Source organism: Orycteropus afer, unplaced genomic scaffold (assembly GCF_000298275.1).
Source record: "Orycteropus afer afer isolate SDZICR_OR568_19922 unplaced genomic scaffold, OryAfe1.0 scaffold00123, whole genome shotgun sequence".
NCBI lineage: Eukaryota > Metazoa > Chordata > Mammalia > Tubulidentata > Orycteropodidae > Orycteropus > Orycteropus afer.
In genome coordinates, this window is record NW_006921710.1 from 6,757,112 (window position 1) to 6,775,797 (window position 18,686).

The following is an 18,686-nucleotide window of genomic DNA, read 5'->3' on the forward strand; positions in this document are numbered from 1 at the left end:
AAACATGGTAAATCCCCCGGCAGAGTCATGTGGTAAGCCCCACGTGGTAAGTGTTGGGTGTCGCCAACATCACACCTTCCCAGCTTAAGTTCTTTTAACTACTCCATGACTGCATTTCCTCATCTGTCCACTGGGGGCATGGCAGAGCCTCCTTCCCAGGACTGTTTTTTGAGTGAGGTGTGTTGGCACACATGCCAGGTGGTTGTCATTATTGGCCTTGGCCTGCTGCGGGCTGCCCAGTTTATGGGGAAAGGACTTTCCTTTTTAGTGACTGGCCCTAGGGAAGGGGTGGCCCAGCAGAGGGTCCTTCCAGGGCACCTGAAGCTGGTAAGGAGGGAGGCCTTGTGGGTGGCAGTCACCTCTCAAGGAAGAAGGACAGTTTGTGCACAGTCCTTCATTCCTGGGACCCAGGCACGGCCCCTGGGCTGGGCATAAACCTCCCCCTCTGTGGTGTGGAATTACTGGGTGTGTGGTGGGGTGGGGATAATGGAGATGGTAGCACTTGGGACAATTCCACAACACAGGGAAACTGAGCCCCTTCTCTACTCCCTTGGATCTGGGTGGGTGTTCCTGTTGTGCCCCCCTTTTCCCCCAGTGCTCAGGGAACCAGGCAGGCAGGTTCTGGGTCTGCCCCGCCCTAGGGGTGCTACCTGCCTGGTTTCAGTCGGCAAACCTCTCAGCCCTGAAACTGGGCCAGGCCTCATGGGTGAGGCGTGTCCCTGGAGCCCACTGGAGGGACCGGATGAGCCAGAGACTAGGTCTGGCGTGGTGCCCTCGGCGCAGGCCAAACCAGGGCAGAGCCTGGCATGAAAGCCCCCCTTGGTTGACATGAGACTGAATGTGATAGAGACTAGAGCTTGTCCTCTTCCTCCTAGTACCCCACTGTCAGGGTTTTGGGCTTAGGCTCTAGGGTCCCCTGGACCTGGGCTCGGATCCTGCTCTGTCACTCCCTGCCAAGGGACTTGGGCAGGGGATCTCAGTTCTCTGCATCTCAATCTCCCCATCTGGGGTGGCCTGCCAATACTGGCACCAGTTGTCCCTAAGTTTGATTTGAGGATTTGGGGTGGGGGGTATTGGTCCAGGTAAACTGCTCAGCATTGGCCCCTCATGGACTGGGCTCAGGGAGGGCTGTGAGGAGGCCAGAAACACCTTAGCTTGGCATTCAAGCTGCCTTTCCCTGAGGACCCCTGCACTCTTCCTCCCATCCTCAGCTCAGCAAGCCTATTCTCTTCTCTAAGCCTCAGTTTCCTCATTTGTCTACACAGTGAGCCCAGTACTCCATCCCCCACCCTGGTGCCTTGCCAGCTTTTGCCCGGCCCCTGCTATCTGAACTCTGGGCAACCTCAGGAAGTAGCATGATCCTTAACGTTGTCGGTCTGGAAAATCAGAGATTAACGTTCTTCCGGCGGCCTTGGCTGTTGGTGGGCCAGCATGGGGGCTGCTCATTGTCTGTTTCAAGGGCCTCTCCCTGGGTTAGGGGAACCTTGAACAAGAGGCACTTTATAGGAGCCCCTGCTGGTGATGTACCTCCTCTGTGCCAGGGCCAAATGTTTTACATTCATTAGCTCATAACCTGACCAGGTAGGTAATGTTGTGCCAGTTTGCAAGAGGATGAAAGCAAGGTTCAGAGAGGGGAAGTGCCTTGTCCAAGGTCATACAGCTAGTAGGTGGCAGAGCTGGGACTTGAACCAAGAGACTGCTTGTGCACATGTAGAGATGGTGCCCTGTTTGCTGGTGGGGGTTCGGCAGCATTAACTCCTTCCCCACCTCCCCTGAGCCCCTCTGTCCGGCCTGAGGGGAAAGTGGTCACTTCCAGGCAGAGCTGAGTCACCAGCACTCGGATGCTGAGGCCATCATCTTGGTCAGCTCCTGGGGCCAGGGAGGCACTGATTAGATCATCGTTGAGATTTTAGGTCAGCTGAGCAGATGATCTGCACCCCCCCCCCCCAATTTTACAGGTAGGGAAATTGAGGCCCAGAGAAGATAGATAGATAAGGAAGGATTCAATAAATATGAAGATGATCTGCCAGCTCTGACCAGATGGGAGCCAGTGGGGGCTGTAATCTTGGAAGAGTCGCTTTGCCTCTATCAACCTTACTCTAATCTGTAAATGAGACTTTGCTTGCCTCTTGGGACTGGGCAAAGGCCCAACATGAGAATGTAAAGGCAGGGCTTTGTAAACTGACCATGTGGTGTAGTATGAGAGGCTGTTGGAATGAAGAGGTGATACAGGGTGGGACTTTGCATAGACTTTGGCTCGAGCCAAGGTTCAAAACCCACCTCTCTCACCTTCCAGGTTCTGTGCTCTTGCATTGCTGGGTCTCTTTGAGCTTCAGTTTCCTGATCTGTCAAATGGGGACAGCAATACTTGTTAGGATTAAATGAGCTGTCAAAATTCTTGACCCAGCTGGTAAATCCTGGGAGTTCTGAAGGCAGAGGTAGGGGACCAGCTGGTGAGGGGCCCCTTCTGGGTCTTAGAGAGTGAGCTGCAGTGGGAGTAGAGCCTTCCTGAGATCCACCGAGCACACCCTTTACTCAGTTGGCTTGCTGAAATTCTTGACTCTTGAGTGTCTGTGCGTGTGTTGCGCCCTGGGCTCCACACTCTTTCGAGCCGGACGGAGTCCAGTACTCTAGTACCGAAGAGGTGAGGTGGAGTCAGAGGCCCAGGGATGGGCACTGGCTCCCTAAGTTGCAGAGCAGAGTGGCAGCTGGGCACCGAGTAGCCCCTCAGCTCACCTCCCCGCATTCGTAGGCTGCCCACTTGGGCTCATAGGGAATCAGGATCTCTGCAGCCTGGCCCTTGTGCTCGGTAGGTTTTTGTGGATGGAGTGAAATGAACTTTCGTGAGCCATTTCATCTTTCTCAGCTTTGGTTTTATACCTGTAAAGTGAGGATTTGTATTTAGTTACCTGTACTTACCTCTGGGGCAATTTGAAGAATCTGGGTATGTGTGTTGGGACAGAAAACACGGAAGGTCCTGTGTCTGACTAAGGTGAGCTTGCCTCCTAATTCCAGGGAGGTGTTGTTGGTGGAGGGGGACAGAGAGGGGCGTGTGTGTCAGGGAACTTCAGGAAGCCCAGCCAAGGTCAGGTGGGAGCCCTGGGTCCCCGGGTGTTCCCTGGACACACACGCCCCTGCTTCTTTGACCAATCTTTATCTTTTGAGGACTCACCCATCATTATAATTTTATTATTTTATGATTCTTGTCCTGTTCCTTACAAAAAAAAAAAAAAAAAAAACTTTGTTGGATTTTTTAACTATAAAAGTTATACCTGCTAATAAACATTACAGTCTCTTGCCATCATTGTTATAAACTGAGTACTCTTATGATTAGTAGTAACAATTATGGAGGCCCTGAGCTGTGTGCTTCACATGCTGTCCGTGTGGATGGGTTCTGTTAGGCCCATTTTATGGATCAGGTGCTGGGAGGTGAGGCAGGGCTGGCAGGGCTAGTGTCTGGCAGAGCTGGGGCTGTGGTCCCTGCCCTGTACTGCCTCCCTGCTGAATGGCTGTCCTCCCAGGAGGCTGTGGGGCAAGCCCTGTCAGTCTCCACCCTCCATCCCCCACCAGACCCTCTTGCCACTTTCCTGCAACAGCACCTGTGGCTGAGTCAGTGTGGGAGGGAGGGTGGGTGAGAAAATGTAGGAGTTGGGTGAGGCTGGCAGCACCCACAGGCCGCTCCTTTGTAGGATCTCTGTAGCTCACAGAAGCAGCTGCGTTCTTCAACCAGTTCCAGGGCCCAGGACCCCCAGGACCGGCCCTGCCTGTGGAGATGGGGCCATAAGCCTGTTTCTTCTCTGTCTTTTGGGGATAGTGATGCTCCATGACCCTGAAGCAGGCTGGGGCCCTTGTCCTGACTGCCTTAGTCCAGCTGTGTGTCCTCAGGTGAGCTCCTGACCCTCTCTGGCTCCAAGTCTGCTCCGGAGTAGTGAGCCTTGGTCTCAGAGGCCCTGTTCCCTACTGACATCTGCCCCAAATCCGTGGGGTGTGATGTCTCCAGAGTGGTGGGAGGAAACAGGAAGAGCTGGTGTAGGCAGGTGTGGAGAAGAGAGGGCACCCTCCCAGGACCATCCACACACATCCAGGCAGGGACTCTGCCGTGGGAATTGGTGCTGTGGAATCCTTCTGGCAGCTCCAGGGAGCCTAGCTCTGGCAGGGGTGGGAAGAAGGGAGTAAGTGGAGTGCTGGACAGTGGGCTGGGGTCCCAGAGCTCAGCAGCAGATCAAGCAGTGAGGCCTGGCCCTGCCTTTGGGGCCTTCGGTGCGGGCACATCTGAGTCTCTGGCCGTGTCTAGCCAGAGAAGCTAAGACAGTCCTGTGCAGGGCTTCTCCCGCTCAAGCCCTTTGTCCAGGTTGGCCCTCCATATACGGCCTCCTCAAGTACTTCCAGTCTCTCAGGCCCCTCTGGAACTCCCCCCAGGTCTCCCACAGTGCTCAGTCCTCATCCTCTGCGTTCCTGTGGCTCTTCTCGTATACCAAGCATGTGGCACTTCCTCCCTGTCTGTCTTAGGACATCTCTCAAAAATGTGCTCCACGCCGTCCCTGCCAAGAAGCCGTCCTGCAGCCCGTTCCAGCAGGGTCTTCCCTTCAGCTGTCCCTCTGCTGCCAGACTGACCCCGCTCCTTAGTGCTGGCTGGGCTCCATCAACCCCTTACCGAATGCCTTTGCCCCGCCCCTCACCTGACACTTCAGGGTTCTCATGTTCCCCACAGCTCTCCTCTGTCCTTAAGGGGCTTGGCACAGAGCTGGCACTCAGGGGCCACTTGTCCACTGGACGGTCCCCACCATTCACTCCTTTTGCTCAGCTTCTGTCTTGCCTGGTGCCTGGGATCCCTGGTGAGTAGAAGGGAGGTGGCCACCCTTGTGCCATTAACAGTCCTTACACAAATAGAGCATTGCTCCCTGTCCTGATCCATTCAGGAAGAGCAAGCTTGGTTAATGAGAGAGATCCCACACTCTCTGATCTGGTTGGCTCTGGAATGTCAGAGAGCAGAGGATTGTCTGAAAATCAGTCCAGTTCTATAGAGTTCTTGAGTTCAGATAGCGAGGCAGGCCTGTGATTACAGTTGGGTGGTTTGATGGGGGATGCAGGGTGACTGGGGCTGGAGCTCACCTCTTCCATTTGGAGACTGTCTCCTTGTTTCCCTACTCCATTAACTGAGCAGTTTCCCCGAGTTTCTGCCCATACCCTGTCTGTCTGCTCTCTGCCCTGGTCACCTCTTCTCCCCACTCTTACCTCTCCTGATTGCTGGCCCCATGGATAACTTTTCCGCATCCCAACGTGATATGGTCAGAATGAATTCCATCCTCCAGGAGCACTGATTGGCGCCATGGCTTGAACCTCATCCTCTTCTTCCCCTCTGGCTCCTGCCCTGACAGGTGGCCAGCACTGCACTTTCTCAGGCTTTCCTTCTCCAACCTACTTCCTCCCCATCCTGCAGCTCCTCCCGACTGGGGCCTGGGCTTCCTCCTGACTTGCCCTTGCCCTTCCAGTCCTCTACCCTAGTCCAGTCCCTGAGGTCCTTCTACCCCGGTACTCCTTGCCTGGTCTCGACTGTGTTGACCCCACAGGTGATGTGCTGTGATGTCACGCAGACCTGAGGGTGAGGGTGGCTGTCCCAGCTAATCGGCAATAAGGCTGGATTTGAGAGTGTGTGCACGAGGGCAGGTTCTGGTCTGGTTTCCCAGAGCTGGGGCTGAAGGGCCCTTGGAATCAATGAGCCCACGTCTGCATTGCTTAGGCAGAGCCTGGCTGATCCTGCCAGCCACCTAGCCCACTAGGTGCTCGGGCAGAGGAGGGGCCAGATCTTGGCCCAGGTAGTGTGGCTCTGAGCTTCCTTATCCCTTACCTGAGGAAAATAAGAGCATGGGCTCTCTCGGGTTTTCGTGAAGATTCTTTGGGATTACGCTGGTAACACTTACCTGAGGACTGGCCTTCCAGTCAGCGTGACTCATGGCGACCTCCTTTTGGTAGAACTGTGCTTCACAGGGTTTTCAGTGGCTGATCTTTCTTCCAAAGAGCTGGGTACTCCAACTTTTCCTTAGCAGTTGTTGAGTTAACTGTTTGCACCACAAAGGGACTCCTGGCTGGGGTTACACTCAATAAGTGGTAGCTATTCTGATGGTGATTACGGTAACTATCAATATCATTGTCCTCTGCTACCCTATTTTCTCTTCCCCTCCCCCCAAGTCATTACCCTACTCCCTACCCTGCCTCATCACTTTCTTGTTGTTGTTGTTAAATTTTTATTGTGATTTGTGTGAAAGTTTACAGAGCACATTCACTTTCCAAACAGCAGTTCACACACACTTTGTCTCATGACATTGACTGTAATCTCTCACAATGCAACAGCTCTCTTCCCACTTCCTCTCCATAGGCACCTCTTCCCTGTGTCCTTCCCTCCCCTGCACTCCTGCCCCCCCCCCAGCTGTCTCCCTGTGCATACATCGCCCTTCTTTCTATTTCCCATGATTGTTCTCTCCAAGGAGTGCATCTACCTAATGTAAATGTTAGCACATGTGCCTGTGTTTTGTTTGGCTATAAGCCACAGGAGTGGGTTCAGTTCCAGGCCTGAAGGGCAGCTACGGGCCATAGTCTCAGGGGTTCCACCAGGCTCTATCAGACCAGCAAACTTGGTCCTTTTTTTTTTTTTTTTTTAAAGGATTTTGAGTTTTGTTCCACATTGTTCTCCCACTCTGCCCAGGATCTCCTCCATAGATCCCCCTCCCAGTGGTTGACAGTGGTAGCCAGGCACCATCTGGTTCTTCTGGTCTCATAGTCATATAGGCTGAGGATTGCATGGTGTACCAGTCCCTTGGACTATTATTTGCACGCATCTTTGGTTTTCTTCATTCTCCTTTGCTCTGGACGAGGAGAGACCCATCGTTGCATCCAGATGGCCACTTGCAAGCTTTCAAATCCCAGTCGCTGCTTGCCAAAGTAGGATGTGGAACAATGTTCTGTGTATGCCTCATCACTTTTTCAAAACAATTCCCATGGTCTCTAAGAGAGTTCTGGTTGTTTATGGTTTTTGAAAAATAGGCATTCAAAGCAAATTCCTCATTTGTTCTCCTCTTCCTCCCCCAAATTGGAATCTGGACTGAAAGGAATTGAGGGGCAAAGATGCCCCAGATGGGAGTAAAGCCCCCATTCCTTCACTGAAGCTAGGGGTGGGGATGGGCAGACATCAGAAGGGTCAGGTTCAGTCTAGACCCTGGGGATGCTGTCGCTCTTTTTCTGTGGGTGCGGGCTGTGGCAGGCCTCTCAGCCTATCTTCTCGGCTGCTGCCTCCTGATTGGGCCCAGAACTTCATCGCCCCCTCTGCTGCCCATTAGCTGTGTGACCTTGTGCCAGAGACTTAACCTCTCTGGGTCTCATGTCCTCCTCTGTAAAGTAGGGAGTCCCTGGGTGGCACAGATGGTTAAGGGATCAACTGCTAAGCGAAAGGTTGGCATTCTGAACCTTGAAAACCCCAGGACTGCAGTTCGGCTCTGCACACATGTGGTTACCATGAGTTAGAATCTACTCAGTGGCAACTGTGGTTTTTTTTTTTTTTTTTTTTTTTAAAGTGAAGATAATATCAGCCCTTTCCTTACAGAGCTATTGAGAAGATAAAATGCCATGCCTCCTAGCTGGGTGCTTTAGTTCCTGGGAGATCTGCTGCTGCAGTGGGAGGTCAGGCCAGCCCTTTGCCATTTGAGAAGGACCAGGCTCTGGTGGTATAGTGCCTAAGGCATTTGACTGCTAACCCGAAGGTTGGTGGTTCAAACCCACCAGCCACTGCACAGAACGGAGACTGGGCAATCTACTTCCGTAAAGATTTACCACCTTAGAAACCCAAAAGGGGTCGCTATGAGTCAGAATTGACTTGTTGGTAGTGAGTTTGGTTTTTTTGGTTTAGGACCTCAGAGTCTGGATTCTAATTGTCAGAGATGGCAGGGCCTGTCCATCACTGAGCCTAGCCCTCTGGCTGTGTAGGGGGATTACCAAGGCCCAGAGAGGGGTGCTGCACCGTGAGCCACTACCAAGCCCAGGTCAGGACTTGAGCTGCAGCTTCTCAGGACCTGGCAGCCTCTACCGAGAAGAAGGCTCCCTTGTCGTGTATCCCGCTGCTCTCCGGCCTCAGTGTCATCCTCTGTAAATAGGGACGTGGAGGCAGCCCAAATACAAACATCTGGTGGTGCTGGGCCCGCTCTGGAAGCCATAGTACCCACCGTTCTGTTCAGAGACTGCTTCAGCTGGAGAGAGAGGCAAAAGGGCAGTGGAAGTGGAAAAAAATTGTCAGCTTGGTAAATGAGTTAATTTTAGAATGGTTATTTTTAATTATATAAGGAATCGTGCTTGTAAAATAATTCAAATGCTATAAAAGTAATTAAAGCCAAAAATGAAATCCATTCTGCAGCCCACAGCCCCCCACCCAGGAGTCCCACGTGTTACAGTCTGGTGTGCTGCCTTGCCGACCTTTTTCTCCAAGTGTTCAAACATCAGTAATTTATATATACAAACAGGAATAACTTTTCAAATGACATGCATTGTACGTGTGCTTCTGTAACTTGCTTTTCTTTACTTAACACAGGGTGGACGCCTTCCCTTTGTTGGTACGTGTAGAGTCCTCTCGATCTTTTTACTGTCCTGAGGGAGGGAGCCCTGATGGCACAGTGATTAAACACCTACTTTCTAACCAAAAGGTCAGCAGTTTGAACCCACCAGCTGCTCCATGGGAGAAAGATGTGGCCATCTACTTCCGTAAAGTAAAATAAGGATTACAGCCTTGGGAACCTTACGGGGCAGCTCTCCTCTGTTCTGTAGGGTCTCTATGAGTCGGAATGGACTTAACAGCAGTGAGTTTTGGGGGAGCTGCTGTATGTTGAACGAGTCCCTATAGAGGCACATTTAAGTAGTTTTCAGTGATGGCTTCTGGGCCTGTGCCCCTCTGTATTCTTTGAACTGTTCCGCGGCGTAGATTCTTACAGTTGAGCCCAGCATCAGAGGGTGCGGAACGCACCCCTAAAACCATGGATGGCACCGCCAGTCACCCTCCAAAAAGCCTACAGTATTGCAGCTCTTGGTGAGAGTGCCTGGTGTCATCAGTCATTCTGATCTTGGCCAGTCAGACAGGGAACGTGGAGTCTTGGTCTAGTTTGCAGGTATTTGATTATTAATGAGGCTGAGAGTCTTTTCATTTGTCTGTAGGCTTTTCGTGTTTCCCCTCTGGTGATTTCCCTGCCCATGGCCATTGCCCGATTTCTTGGTCGGGTGGCTTATCTTTTTCCAAGATGGTGGCTTAGCTAGCCTGTGATGATGTGTGCGCAGGAAATGACTGACTCCAGCCAGAAATATGTGCAGATGAAAGTGAAGAGCTTGTGCAGACACTTTTGCAGGAATTTGGGGCTTTGTTGGTGTGTCCCGCCCCTGCGGAAGGTTGATGCGTATCAGTAATGGTGAAGATCTCATGTTCCTGTTTTTGCTTCCTTTTCAGAGAAAACTGGGAAGATCTTGACGGAGTTCCTCCATTTCTACGAAGACCAGTATGGCGTTGCTCTCTTCAACAGCATGCGCCATGAGATTGAGGCCACTGGCATGCCGCAGGCCCAGCTCCTCTGGCGCAAGGTGAGCGACCCTGGTCCGGGTGCAGGGTGGGCCCGCCACTACTTGCCACGTGCCCTTGGACCACCTACTTGAGTTTCCCTTTGTTGCTCAGCCCTTTCATCATTGTGGGTAACTCTCCCCCAGCTCAACCCCTTGGTCATCAGAGCTGGGGCTCTGGCGTCTAACAGCTGTGGGTTCAAGCCCAGTTCCTCCTTTTACAGGCTGTGTGCCTGTGAGGAAATTATCTCACCTCACAGAGCCTCCGTTTACTCATCTGTCAAATGCCAATGAGGATGCCTTCTTCACAGGAGGTTAAGAGGATGAAAGACTTGAGAGCAGGGATGGTGCTCAGTGAGTGTGGGCTGTTGCTGTCATCATTATCCTGTTATTATAGTACAAGGATGCGTCACTTAACATCCATGATGTGATCTGTGAGATAGGACTTAATGTGATTTGGACATTGTCTGAATATCAAGTTATATATGGGCAGTCCTTGTATAATCTTAGTTAAATCCTCATAAAGCCTATTGTATCAGAACCTTATGGGAGCCCACCAGACAAAACCTGAGAGCTGTATCCATTGGACACAGGAGGCTGGACTTGCTAGATGTGTGGCTGGGCTGGGCAGGGACTGTACTGGCAGCCCAGCATGTATGGGCTCAGGGCAGGTGCACTTGGGGGTCACAGAGAGGTGGCTCTGGGGACAAAATGTGCAGGTGCCAGGAGCGCAGCTAATGGTGGTGGCCCTGCCTGCTGCTACCCTGTTGGTGCGGTCACTTCCTCATGTGCAGCTACCCCCTGGAGCTTGGCGCCGTGGCAGATGCTGCCCTGCACCAGGAGTGAAAGACTGCTTGGCTGCTGGGAGGGTGAATGAAGCCAGGAGGAGGGGAAGGAGGAGGCACTGTTGGGATTGAGATGTGCCCTGGAGCCCTGCTGCTCATACGCTCGGGGCGGGGGTGTGTGCGCGAGGTTTGGAGTCTTTAAAACCATTAGGGAAAAATAATAAACAAAAGGAGAGGAGAAAGAAAGAAAGGGAAATAAAAAAAGCACTTTGTGGGACCATGGATGTAGATACAGTGGGATGTTGCCTGAGTGGACGTTAAGTGACACATACCTGTGGTAGTATGTTTGCCGTGTAGATATCTGTCCAGTGAAGTACAGAGCACCGCCTGGCTGCAGCGTGGGGGTGAGCATGGACCCTGGAGTGGGGCTGGGGGGCAGGGTTGGTCCAGAGGAGGTGAGGATGTGTCAGCAGCACAGGTGCGCTCTGAGCACCCGGCTAGAATCTGTGATCCTGGGTCTGAGGACATGAAAGGCCAGCCCTTCCTTCCTGGGTGTGGCACCTGGTCCTGTCCTTTGTCAGCCCCACGGGAGTCCTGTTTGAGGCCACCACATGTCCTGGAGCTGGGCCATTCTTTTTCAGTGAGCTTTATCCTCTGTCCTCTGGGTGGCCAGGCAGGTGACAGAAGGGTTATGAGGAAGAAAGGTGTGTCAGCCCTGACTACTCGGCAGGTGCCGTGGCCCTGAAGTGGCCGAGTGGCCCCTATGCAAAGTACCCACCACTTCCCTCTGACGTGTCAAGCCGATCCCTCTGGAAGTGGGTCCAAACCAGGTCGTGTCGATGGCCCTGGTGCTGGTGCTTGGAGTCAATAGTGTCCGAATCTCCATGATTAGAGGGCTGCCACACTTCCCACCCAGTCCTGTTGGGGTCCTCCTGGCTGCCTGGGTCCGCCTGTGCTCAGGCTTCAAGGTGCTAGAAGCCGCTGAAGACGGATGGAGGTTGGACCCACACTGTCGGCTCCTAAGTGCCTCCCTCTGCCGGACATGATGTTTGCCCTCAGGGATCCTGTTGTCTGATGGGAAACTGAGGTGGACCTAGTTTCAGATCCTCTTAGTTGGTGGCTTGATTCGCCCTCCAAGCCTCAATCTCTTCACCTGACAGATGGGACCTCCTTCATAGGGCTGTGAATGTTTGTTGAGAGAATAAATGATAGTAAGTGGGGAGCAGATCTGCAAGGTAGCTTGAGTCCTGAATTGCTGGATAACCTCAGAGAAATGACTTCATCTGTCTGAGCCTCAGTTGCTCCATTTGTAAAAAGACTTTCAGAGAAGAGAAAAGTCATCATGGACCAGAGTTGTCAGAACAGCTTTGTGAAGGGGGTGGGGATTTGATAGTGTTCCAAAAGCAAGATAGGATTAGGGGAAGGGCTCCCAGGAAGGCAGGGCTTCAAATCACTTCTTCCAGGTTCAGTCATGGCAATGGAGTGAAAGCAGAATGGACTTGAATTTGTAAAAAGTGGGTGAACCAGAATGATAACCACAACAGTCAGTGCCCTGCTAGAAACGTAATCTTCCTCTTAGAAAACAAGGGCAGTGTGAGCGTTGCATAGCAACCAACTCTCTTGATAGGTACAGTCAGAAACAACAGTGCCTGGCCCAAAGATGACAGTTGATCGTGCTGCTTTGAATGTGTGCCACTCTCCACAGTCTTGCGTCAGGCTCCTGAAAGGGCTCACCGTGCCTCTTCCGAGGCTCCCATTCCAAGGCTCCCGCCCGTAATTCATCATTCTGCTTCACCCACATTTCAGAGTTTTGAGTTTTCTTCAGTTTTGCTTCAGCGGCCATGACTGAACTGGTTCAAAGGCTGCAAAAAGGAGAAGGTGTGAGCAGGGACGCTGGAGTTGGGGACAAGGGAGACAGCAGAGCCGAAAGAAGCAGCTGTGGAGGCTCCCGACTGGGAAGGTGGGGGTTCATTTCACTCCCCCACCCCCTGCAAATACTGAGTGACTGAAAATATGCCCCATTTACCCTCAGACCAAAGGGGCGGGAATAAAATCAGCTTCCTTCTGAGTCAGCCAGCATTGGACCTGGCTTTGAGTATTCGTTACACACTGGCGTCTTCCCAGCTGGAGGATCAGTAGTTGTTAGGTCAGGAGAGAGGGCTGCTCATAAGGCTGGAATGAACCCCAGGATCTTTCTGGAGGAAAATCTTTGCTGATGAGACTGAGGAATTACCCCAAAGAGAGAGACAAGCAGACCCATGGCCAAGGACACACACGTTGAATGTGTTACACTGCCCTTACTGACACCACTTAGGGAGACTGACATTCAACAGCTATCTATGCAATTAAATATGAGCTAGAAGGAGATGACAGGATGTACACAGATATGCGTGGGTTAGGGAGGACCTGACTTTGTCCCCGTGGCCCAGGAGGGCTTCCTGGAAGAAGAGCAGTCTAGATTGGGGACCTACCAGAAGCATTTGCTGGGAGAAGAAGATATCTGAGTAAGGAACAGGATGTGAAAAGGCCTAGAGCTGAGCGTTTGGGTGGCTGCCTGGGATGCTAGAGGCAGGACTAGAATCAGATTCCAGGTTCCTCATCTCGGGCCCTTTCTGGTGGGACACCCCCACCTCCACCCCAGCTGTTTTGGGGAGGAAGGGAGCTCACGGCTGTATGCCCAAGCCTCAGGAGCATCACATACACCTTTGATTTTGGACCCAGAAAAGGCTGTCTGTTCCCCTGGTGTCATGGCAACCACCCAACCCAGTAATGGCTGAGGGGACCCCAGAGGTGCCAGGGTTGTGGTCATCTGGCAGGTACACCCCTGTGTGGTAGGAAAGGAGGTCTGGGGCCCCACCCAGGTGAGCCACTTGGAGTGGGAGGACCAGAACTACACTCCTGCATGCACAGGAATGCCACAGGCAGCCCAGGTCCTGATAACCCAATACAGAAGTGGGAAGAGGTTGACGGCATTAGGTATACCTTTAGTGCTCAGTAGGGATACATAATCATTGCAGAAAAGGAGCGAGTAACGCCGAAGCAAGACAAGTACAAGAGAATCCCCCCAGTCCCTGAGAAGTGGGGTGCTCGGGCCCCGATTTCCCCTCGGTTTAGGCCTACATCTGGAAAGAGTAACACCCCGGCAACAGTGTTTGAGTTTTCTTCAGTTTTGCTTCAGCAGCCGTGACTGAACTGGTTCAAAGGCTGCAAAAAGGAGAAGGTGTGAGCAGGGACACGAGTTGGAGACAAGGGAGACGGCAGAGCCGAAAGAAGCAGCTGTGGAGGCTCCCGACTGGGAAGGTTGGGTTCATTTCACTCTGCAGCTGCGGTTTGTTCTCTGCTCCGTTCACCTCGCTCACCCCTCTCAGGGAGGTGCAGTGCTAGTGTCCGATTTCAGATGTGGAAACTGAGGCCCAGAGAGGTGGAATCGCTGGTCCAGGCTCCCATAGTGTGTGTGGGGAGCTGGGACTGTCGCCACAGTTGTCTGACCCCAGGGCCTTTGCTCTGCCCACTGCCCTGCCCACTAGATTCCCACTGCGGCCTCTGCAGTTTCTAAGCTCTTCTGCTTGGGCTGCCAGGCTCCACGTCATTTCCTGCAAGCCTTCCAGTCGAAACATAACTCTGCCATTTGAAAGTCTTAAAAATAAAACCCAAAACCTGCGTCCCGTTGCCCATGAGGAGCTGCCCAAGGATGTGGGGCGGACTTGGTTGGGGGGTACTGGGCTTGATGCCCGGGCAGTGAATCCAGGTCTGCATAGCCTGCTCTGGGGCAGGCGTGGTTCGCGTCCCTGCGCCTGAGCTGGGAGCAGCCTGGGGAAGGGGGTTCTTACCAGGATGCTGGAAGAGTTCTGTTCTTTCTAGAAAAGGGGGGAGGGGGGACTCAGGGCTGGATTTTGCATAGGCCGCCAGTCTAAATATAGACCCCTGCACAGCAGCTTGGTGACTTGGGCAAAGCTGGCTTCTGTGTGCGTGTGCGTGTGCGTGTGTGGAGGTGGAGGTGGAGGTGGGGGCAACACTATTTTTTTTCCTGTAAATATTTTTATCCCTGGTAGGAAGCAGTCCTGGGGTCCTATTGTTTGAGTACAATGGGCTCTCTCTTCTTCCAAGAGTGTTTTGTCATTTCCCCTTCAAGGGTAGTAGGGAGGGAGGGGGTGAGGGTGGGGGTGAGGGCCTGTGAAAGGCACTGAGTGTCTGTGGTGTGACTTGAGGGGGTCTTGCAGAGGCGTCTCTCACACCTGATTCCAGTTGCTGGGGAGACCCAGAAGCAGGGCAAAGAAGCCAGGCAGATTTAGGCACAATTAAAATAGTTTCTCCCATTATTATGGGTGATAAAATGCTTCTTTTCCATAAAAAACACTGTGTTTATTGTACAACAATGAGAATCTACTGAGAAGCAGAGAGAAGCATTAGATTCTCCCACCGAGGAGCAAGCCTGTGCCCATTGTGGCATCTGTGACTCCCTTCCAGACGCTTCCCTGTCATTGTTCTCTCAGGAAGTGTTTCGTGGGACGGACACTTCTAGTGCTGGCTCTAAGTCCTCCTCTCCGATAAGTGATCCACAGAGCTGGGATGCCGGACACGGCATAGCAGTGGGTGTCGCAGCTCCCACATATTGTGTCAGGTGCCTGGGATCTTTACACACACTGCCTCACGCAGTCCTCACAGTGCCTTGACCAAGTCAGTGCTGTCACTGTCCCCGTTAGAGCTGGGAAATGAGACTTACAGAGGGGATCACAGGCCAGAGTCACCCAGGAGGCAGACGTAGGGTTTTGCAGGAAGGTCTGGATCTTTCTGGAGCCCACGCTCATTACCAGGACGCCAGTCAAACGTCAGACACCCCCAGACCGAAGCCCTCTCTGCCATCACCCAGATAAGGCTGCCTATCTTGTTTAAGCTTTCTGAGGCCCAGAGCTGGAGAGACACGTGCCATGGTCATGCAATGGGGCAGGGAGAGCAGGTGCTGGCTCTTGGCACTGCCGGCTCTGTGTCTTCTTTGGTCGGAATGACTGCCCTGGGTCCACGCTGCAGTGGAGGGTTTACAGTCCATTTCAGACATGTTCAGAGAGAGCTCCTTAGACCCATCCTGACTCTCTGTGGAGCTTTGCCTGACTATGGCCAGGACAGAGTGGAAGTCCCTGGTCCTGGCTGGGTCCTGTATCGCTGTGCCTGACCTGGGTTCAAGTCCTGCCATCACCACTGCCCCGCCTGGACCCTAGGCAAGCCCTTCACTGCCTGGCCTCACTTTACTCATTTGCTAAAGGGCATACAGCCTGGCCACAGAGGCCTTAATGAGGACTTGAGATCTGAATGAAGAGTGCCCCCCAGTAGGGGCCTGGCAGGGGTGAGCAAGCAGGTGCTGCTGGCTGCGTAGTCACTTTCTTGGGGACTCCACCCCCGCTTCCCACCCGCCCCAGGCAGTAGGAGATCCTAGGCCCCACTCTCCACCTTTCCTCCCCAGGTGCCTCTGGATGAGCGAATCATCTTCTCTGGGAACCTCTTCCAGTACCAGGAGGACAACAAGAAGTGGAGGAACCGCTTTAGCCTCGTGCCCCACAACTATGGCCTGGTGCTCTACGAGAACAAAGTGGTGAGAACCGGCTAGGCGAGGACAGAGCCCCTGAACCACTGCACACCCCCACCTCTAAACCACTGTGTGCTCCGCCCCAAACCACTGCAGCCTCTTACTCTTAAATTGGAAGTATCTGCCTTTGTTTGTCATCAGGGCCAAAGCAGAACTCCCTACCTGCTTGCTCTGCTGGGGTTCCTCCTCGAATTACATTCTACCTGTCCAGGCTCCCTGAGGTCATCACCTTTGACGCTGTCCTATCCATCTTCAGTCACTCTCAAGTCCCTGCAGATCCCTCCTCTCCACCACCCTGAGCCCTGCCCTCCTCCTACCTCCACCTCCTTCCTGGATGACCTGCTTCTGGCCCCTCCCATCCTTGCTCTTCGTAGGTAGTAGTCGGTGTGAACCATTGAAGATACATGAGTCTGGTCATTCCCTGCCCCAGTTTACTCCTGTGATGGTTGCTCTCTTGCCTTGCTCTCTGGGCTGTGGTCCCAGCTTTTTCCTCCATGACCCCTCCTTGTGAGCCCCTGCCCTGCTGTGGGTAGATTAACGTCTGAGAAGAGTGTGGGGCTGTTTCTTACCTTTACTTTGGGCTCTTTGAGAAAGAAACCCCACCTGGTTGAGCCACACGCAGAAGTTCTTCTCTTATCTAATGTTTCTCTAGAGCAGCCAGAGTGGAATTCCCTCTGTTTCAAGGCAAACCAATGTGAGAACAATGCTAACAAAGTCAGGAGCAACCTTATGCCCCAGGGCTGTGGCTCACAAATGAGAGTACACATCAGAATCACCTGAAAGGCTTGTTCAAAAACACATCACTGGGTCTGACTCCAAAATTTCTGATTAAGATCTGGGGTAGGACCAAGAGTTTGCACATCTCAGAAGTTCCGGGGTGATGTTGATGCTGCTGATCTGGGAACCTCACTTTAAAAATCATTGCCCTAAAGGTTTTGAGTTACTCTCAAGAGATGTGTTGAATAAGTGACACCTAGTGACAGGGTACAGCATTGCAGCCCTGCTGTATGAGGAATTGCTTTTTCCCCACTGGTGTAAGAAAGCAGGATCTAGATCTAGTTCCCATTCTTCTCCAAAGGGGACTCCTGTGATACTCAGAACTAAGAAGTTGGTGGGAAATTCAGGATAATTATCAAAGAGTCTGGGCTCTGGAGGTCGGTAGACTTCGTTCATGTCCTAAATCTGTTACTTATCAGCTGTGTGAACCTGTGACTAATAGTTCCCACCTCTCTGAGTGAGAGAAGTCTGTGAAATGAAGTATGCAATGCCCTTAGCACAGTGCCTGATAGGTACCACACTCATCTGGTGGTGGTGGTTGTTATGTGCCGTCAAGTCAGCCCGACTCAATAGCGACCCCTCCTTGGGCTTCCGAGGCAGTATCACTACAGAACTAGATTGCCCATCCTTCCTTCTGAGGAGTGGCTGGTGGGTTTGAACCGCCAGCCTAGTGGTAGCTACTAGTAATTTAGTTAATAATAGCAGTAATGATGATAACAACAATAACTCCAGCAACACTTACTGAGTCCTTGCTGTGTGTCAGGCCCTCGGCCAAATGTTTATGTGGAGCTTCTCACTCAGTCCTGACACCTGTGAGGTTGGCACTGTTATTACCCTAGTTTTATAGATGAGGAAACAGGCATAGGAGGTTCAGGACCTTTAATTTCAGCATCACCTTTATTGTACCTAGTGGAGTCAGGATTTGACCTAAGCCCAGACCCTGGCTTTAGGTCACTATACCATGCTGTCTCTAGTCATGATGGCAGTCAAATTTCTTCTCTCCTTGTCCCTCTCTTCCTCCCGCTCCGCATCCTCCTCCTTTCCCTTTTCCTCTCTGCCCTCGTCATACAAGCAACACTGAGTGGGACTGTTTGGGAATGGGATTTGGGCTTGGCCACATTCTTCCTCTCAGAGACGCTCTCTCTTGCCCCCTCCTCAGGCCTATGAGCGGCAGGCCCCACCTCGAGCTATCATCAACAGTGCAGGCTACAAAATCCTCACCTCAGTGGACCAGTACCTAGAGCTTGTTGGCAACTCTTTACCAGGTAAAGGACCATGCATCCCAGGCTGAGATGCCCTGTGAAGGCCCTAGAAGTTGGCCAGAGGAAGAGGCAGCCCTGAGCTTGGAGCTCCAGGTCTTGTGTTTTCAGAAAGACCAGCTGGGCCTACAGTTGTCACCAGGCACCAAGCAGAACTTCAGAGGGGGGAGGGTTTGTGAGGCAGGGGTTTGCCCGAGGCCACTCAGTGAGTAGGGGCTGGACCAGTGTGGACCCTGAGTCCTGCAGCTTCCCAAGGTGTAGCTATGGAACTGGGGTCTTGCTCTCTGCCCTACCCACTGTTCTTGAAGGATTTCCAGAAGTCAGTCCAGGTGACTTTATAAACTGTGAGGTATAAAGGTAAGCTTTATAAACTGTGAAGTCAACACTGCACTTGTGAGGAGTTACTTTAGATGTTCTGTTTCTACTGCCTTGTCCGAGACTCCCAGCAGCCTAATTGGAATAGCACCTGCCTCACCTGGGGGCAGACTACATGCCTAGCTTGGGATTGGGAGTAAAACACCCGTGCTGCTGGTGGTGGTGGAGGAGGATCTGGCTAGACTCTGACATTCCTGGATTCCAGTCCCGACTCTGGGTTGTCTGTGCCATGTCTTCTTGGGCAAGTTGCTTCCTCTCTCTGACTTTCAGTTTTTTCAGCATCTACACAACGCAGACATTCAGATTATTGACCTCTCTGGGTGT

General features: G+C 52.5%; 1 protein-coding gene across 1 annotated transcript in view; it reads left to right on the plus strand.

Annotated features, from left to right (window-relative positions):
- The first annotated feature begins 486 nt into the window (after positions 1–486).
- The window catches only part of NIBAN2 (niban apoptosis regulator 2), a 32,484-nt gene continuing 14,284 nt past the window's right edge, over positions 487–18,686 (plus strand). Inside the window, exons 1-7 of the mRNA XM_007944373.2 lie at positions 487–495; positions 596–706; positions 4,712–4,835; positions 5,493–5,570; positions 9,479–9,609; positions 15,829–15,957; positions 17,888–17,993. Coding sequence (XP_007942564.1) covers positions 487–495; positions 596–706; positions 4,712–4,835; positions 5,493–5,570; positions 9,479–9,609; positions 15,829–15,957; positions 17,888–17,993 — 688 coding nt within the window. The remainder of the gene's footprint in view (positions 496–595; positions 707–4,711; positions 4,836–5,492; positions 5,571–9,478; positions 9,610–15,828; positions 15,958–17,887; positions 17,994–18,686) is intronic.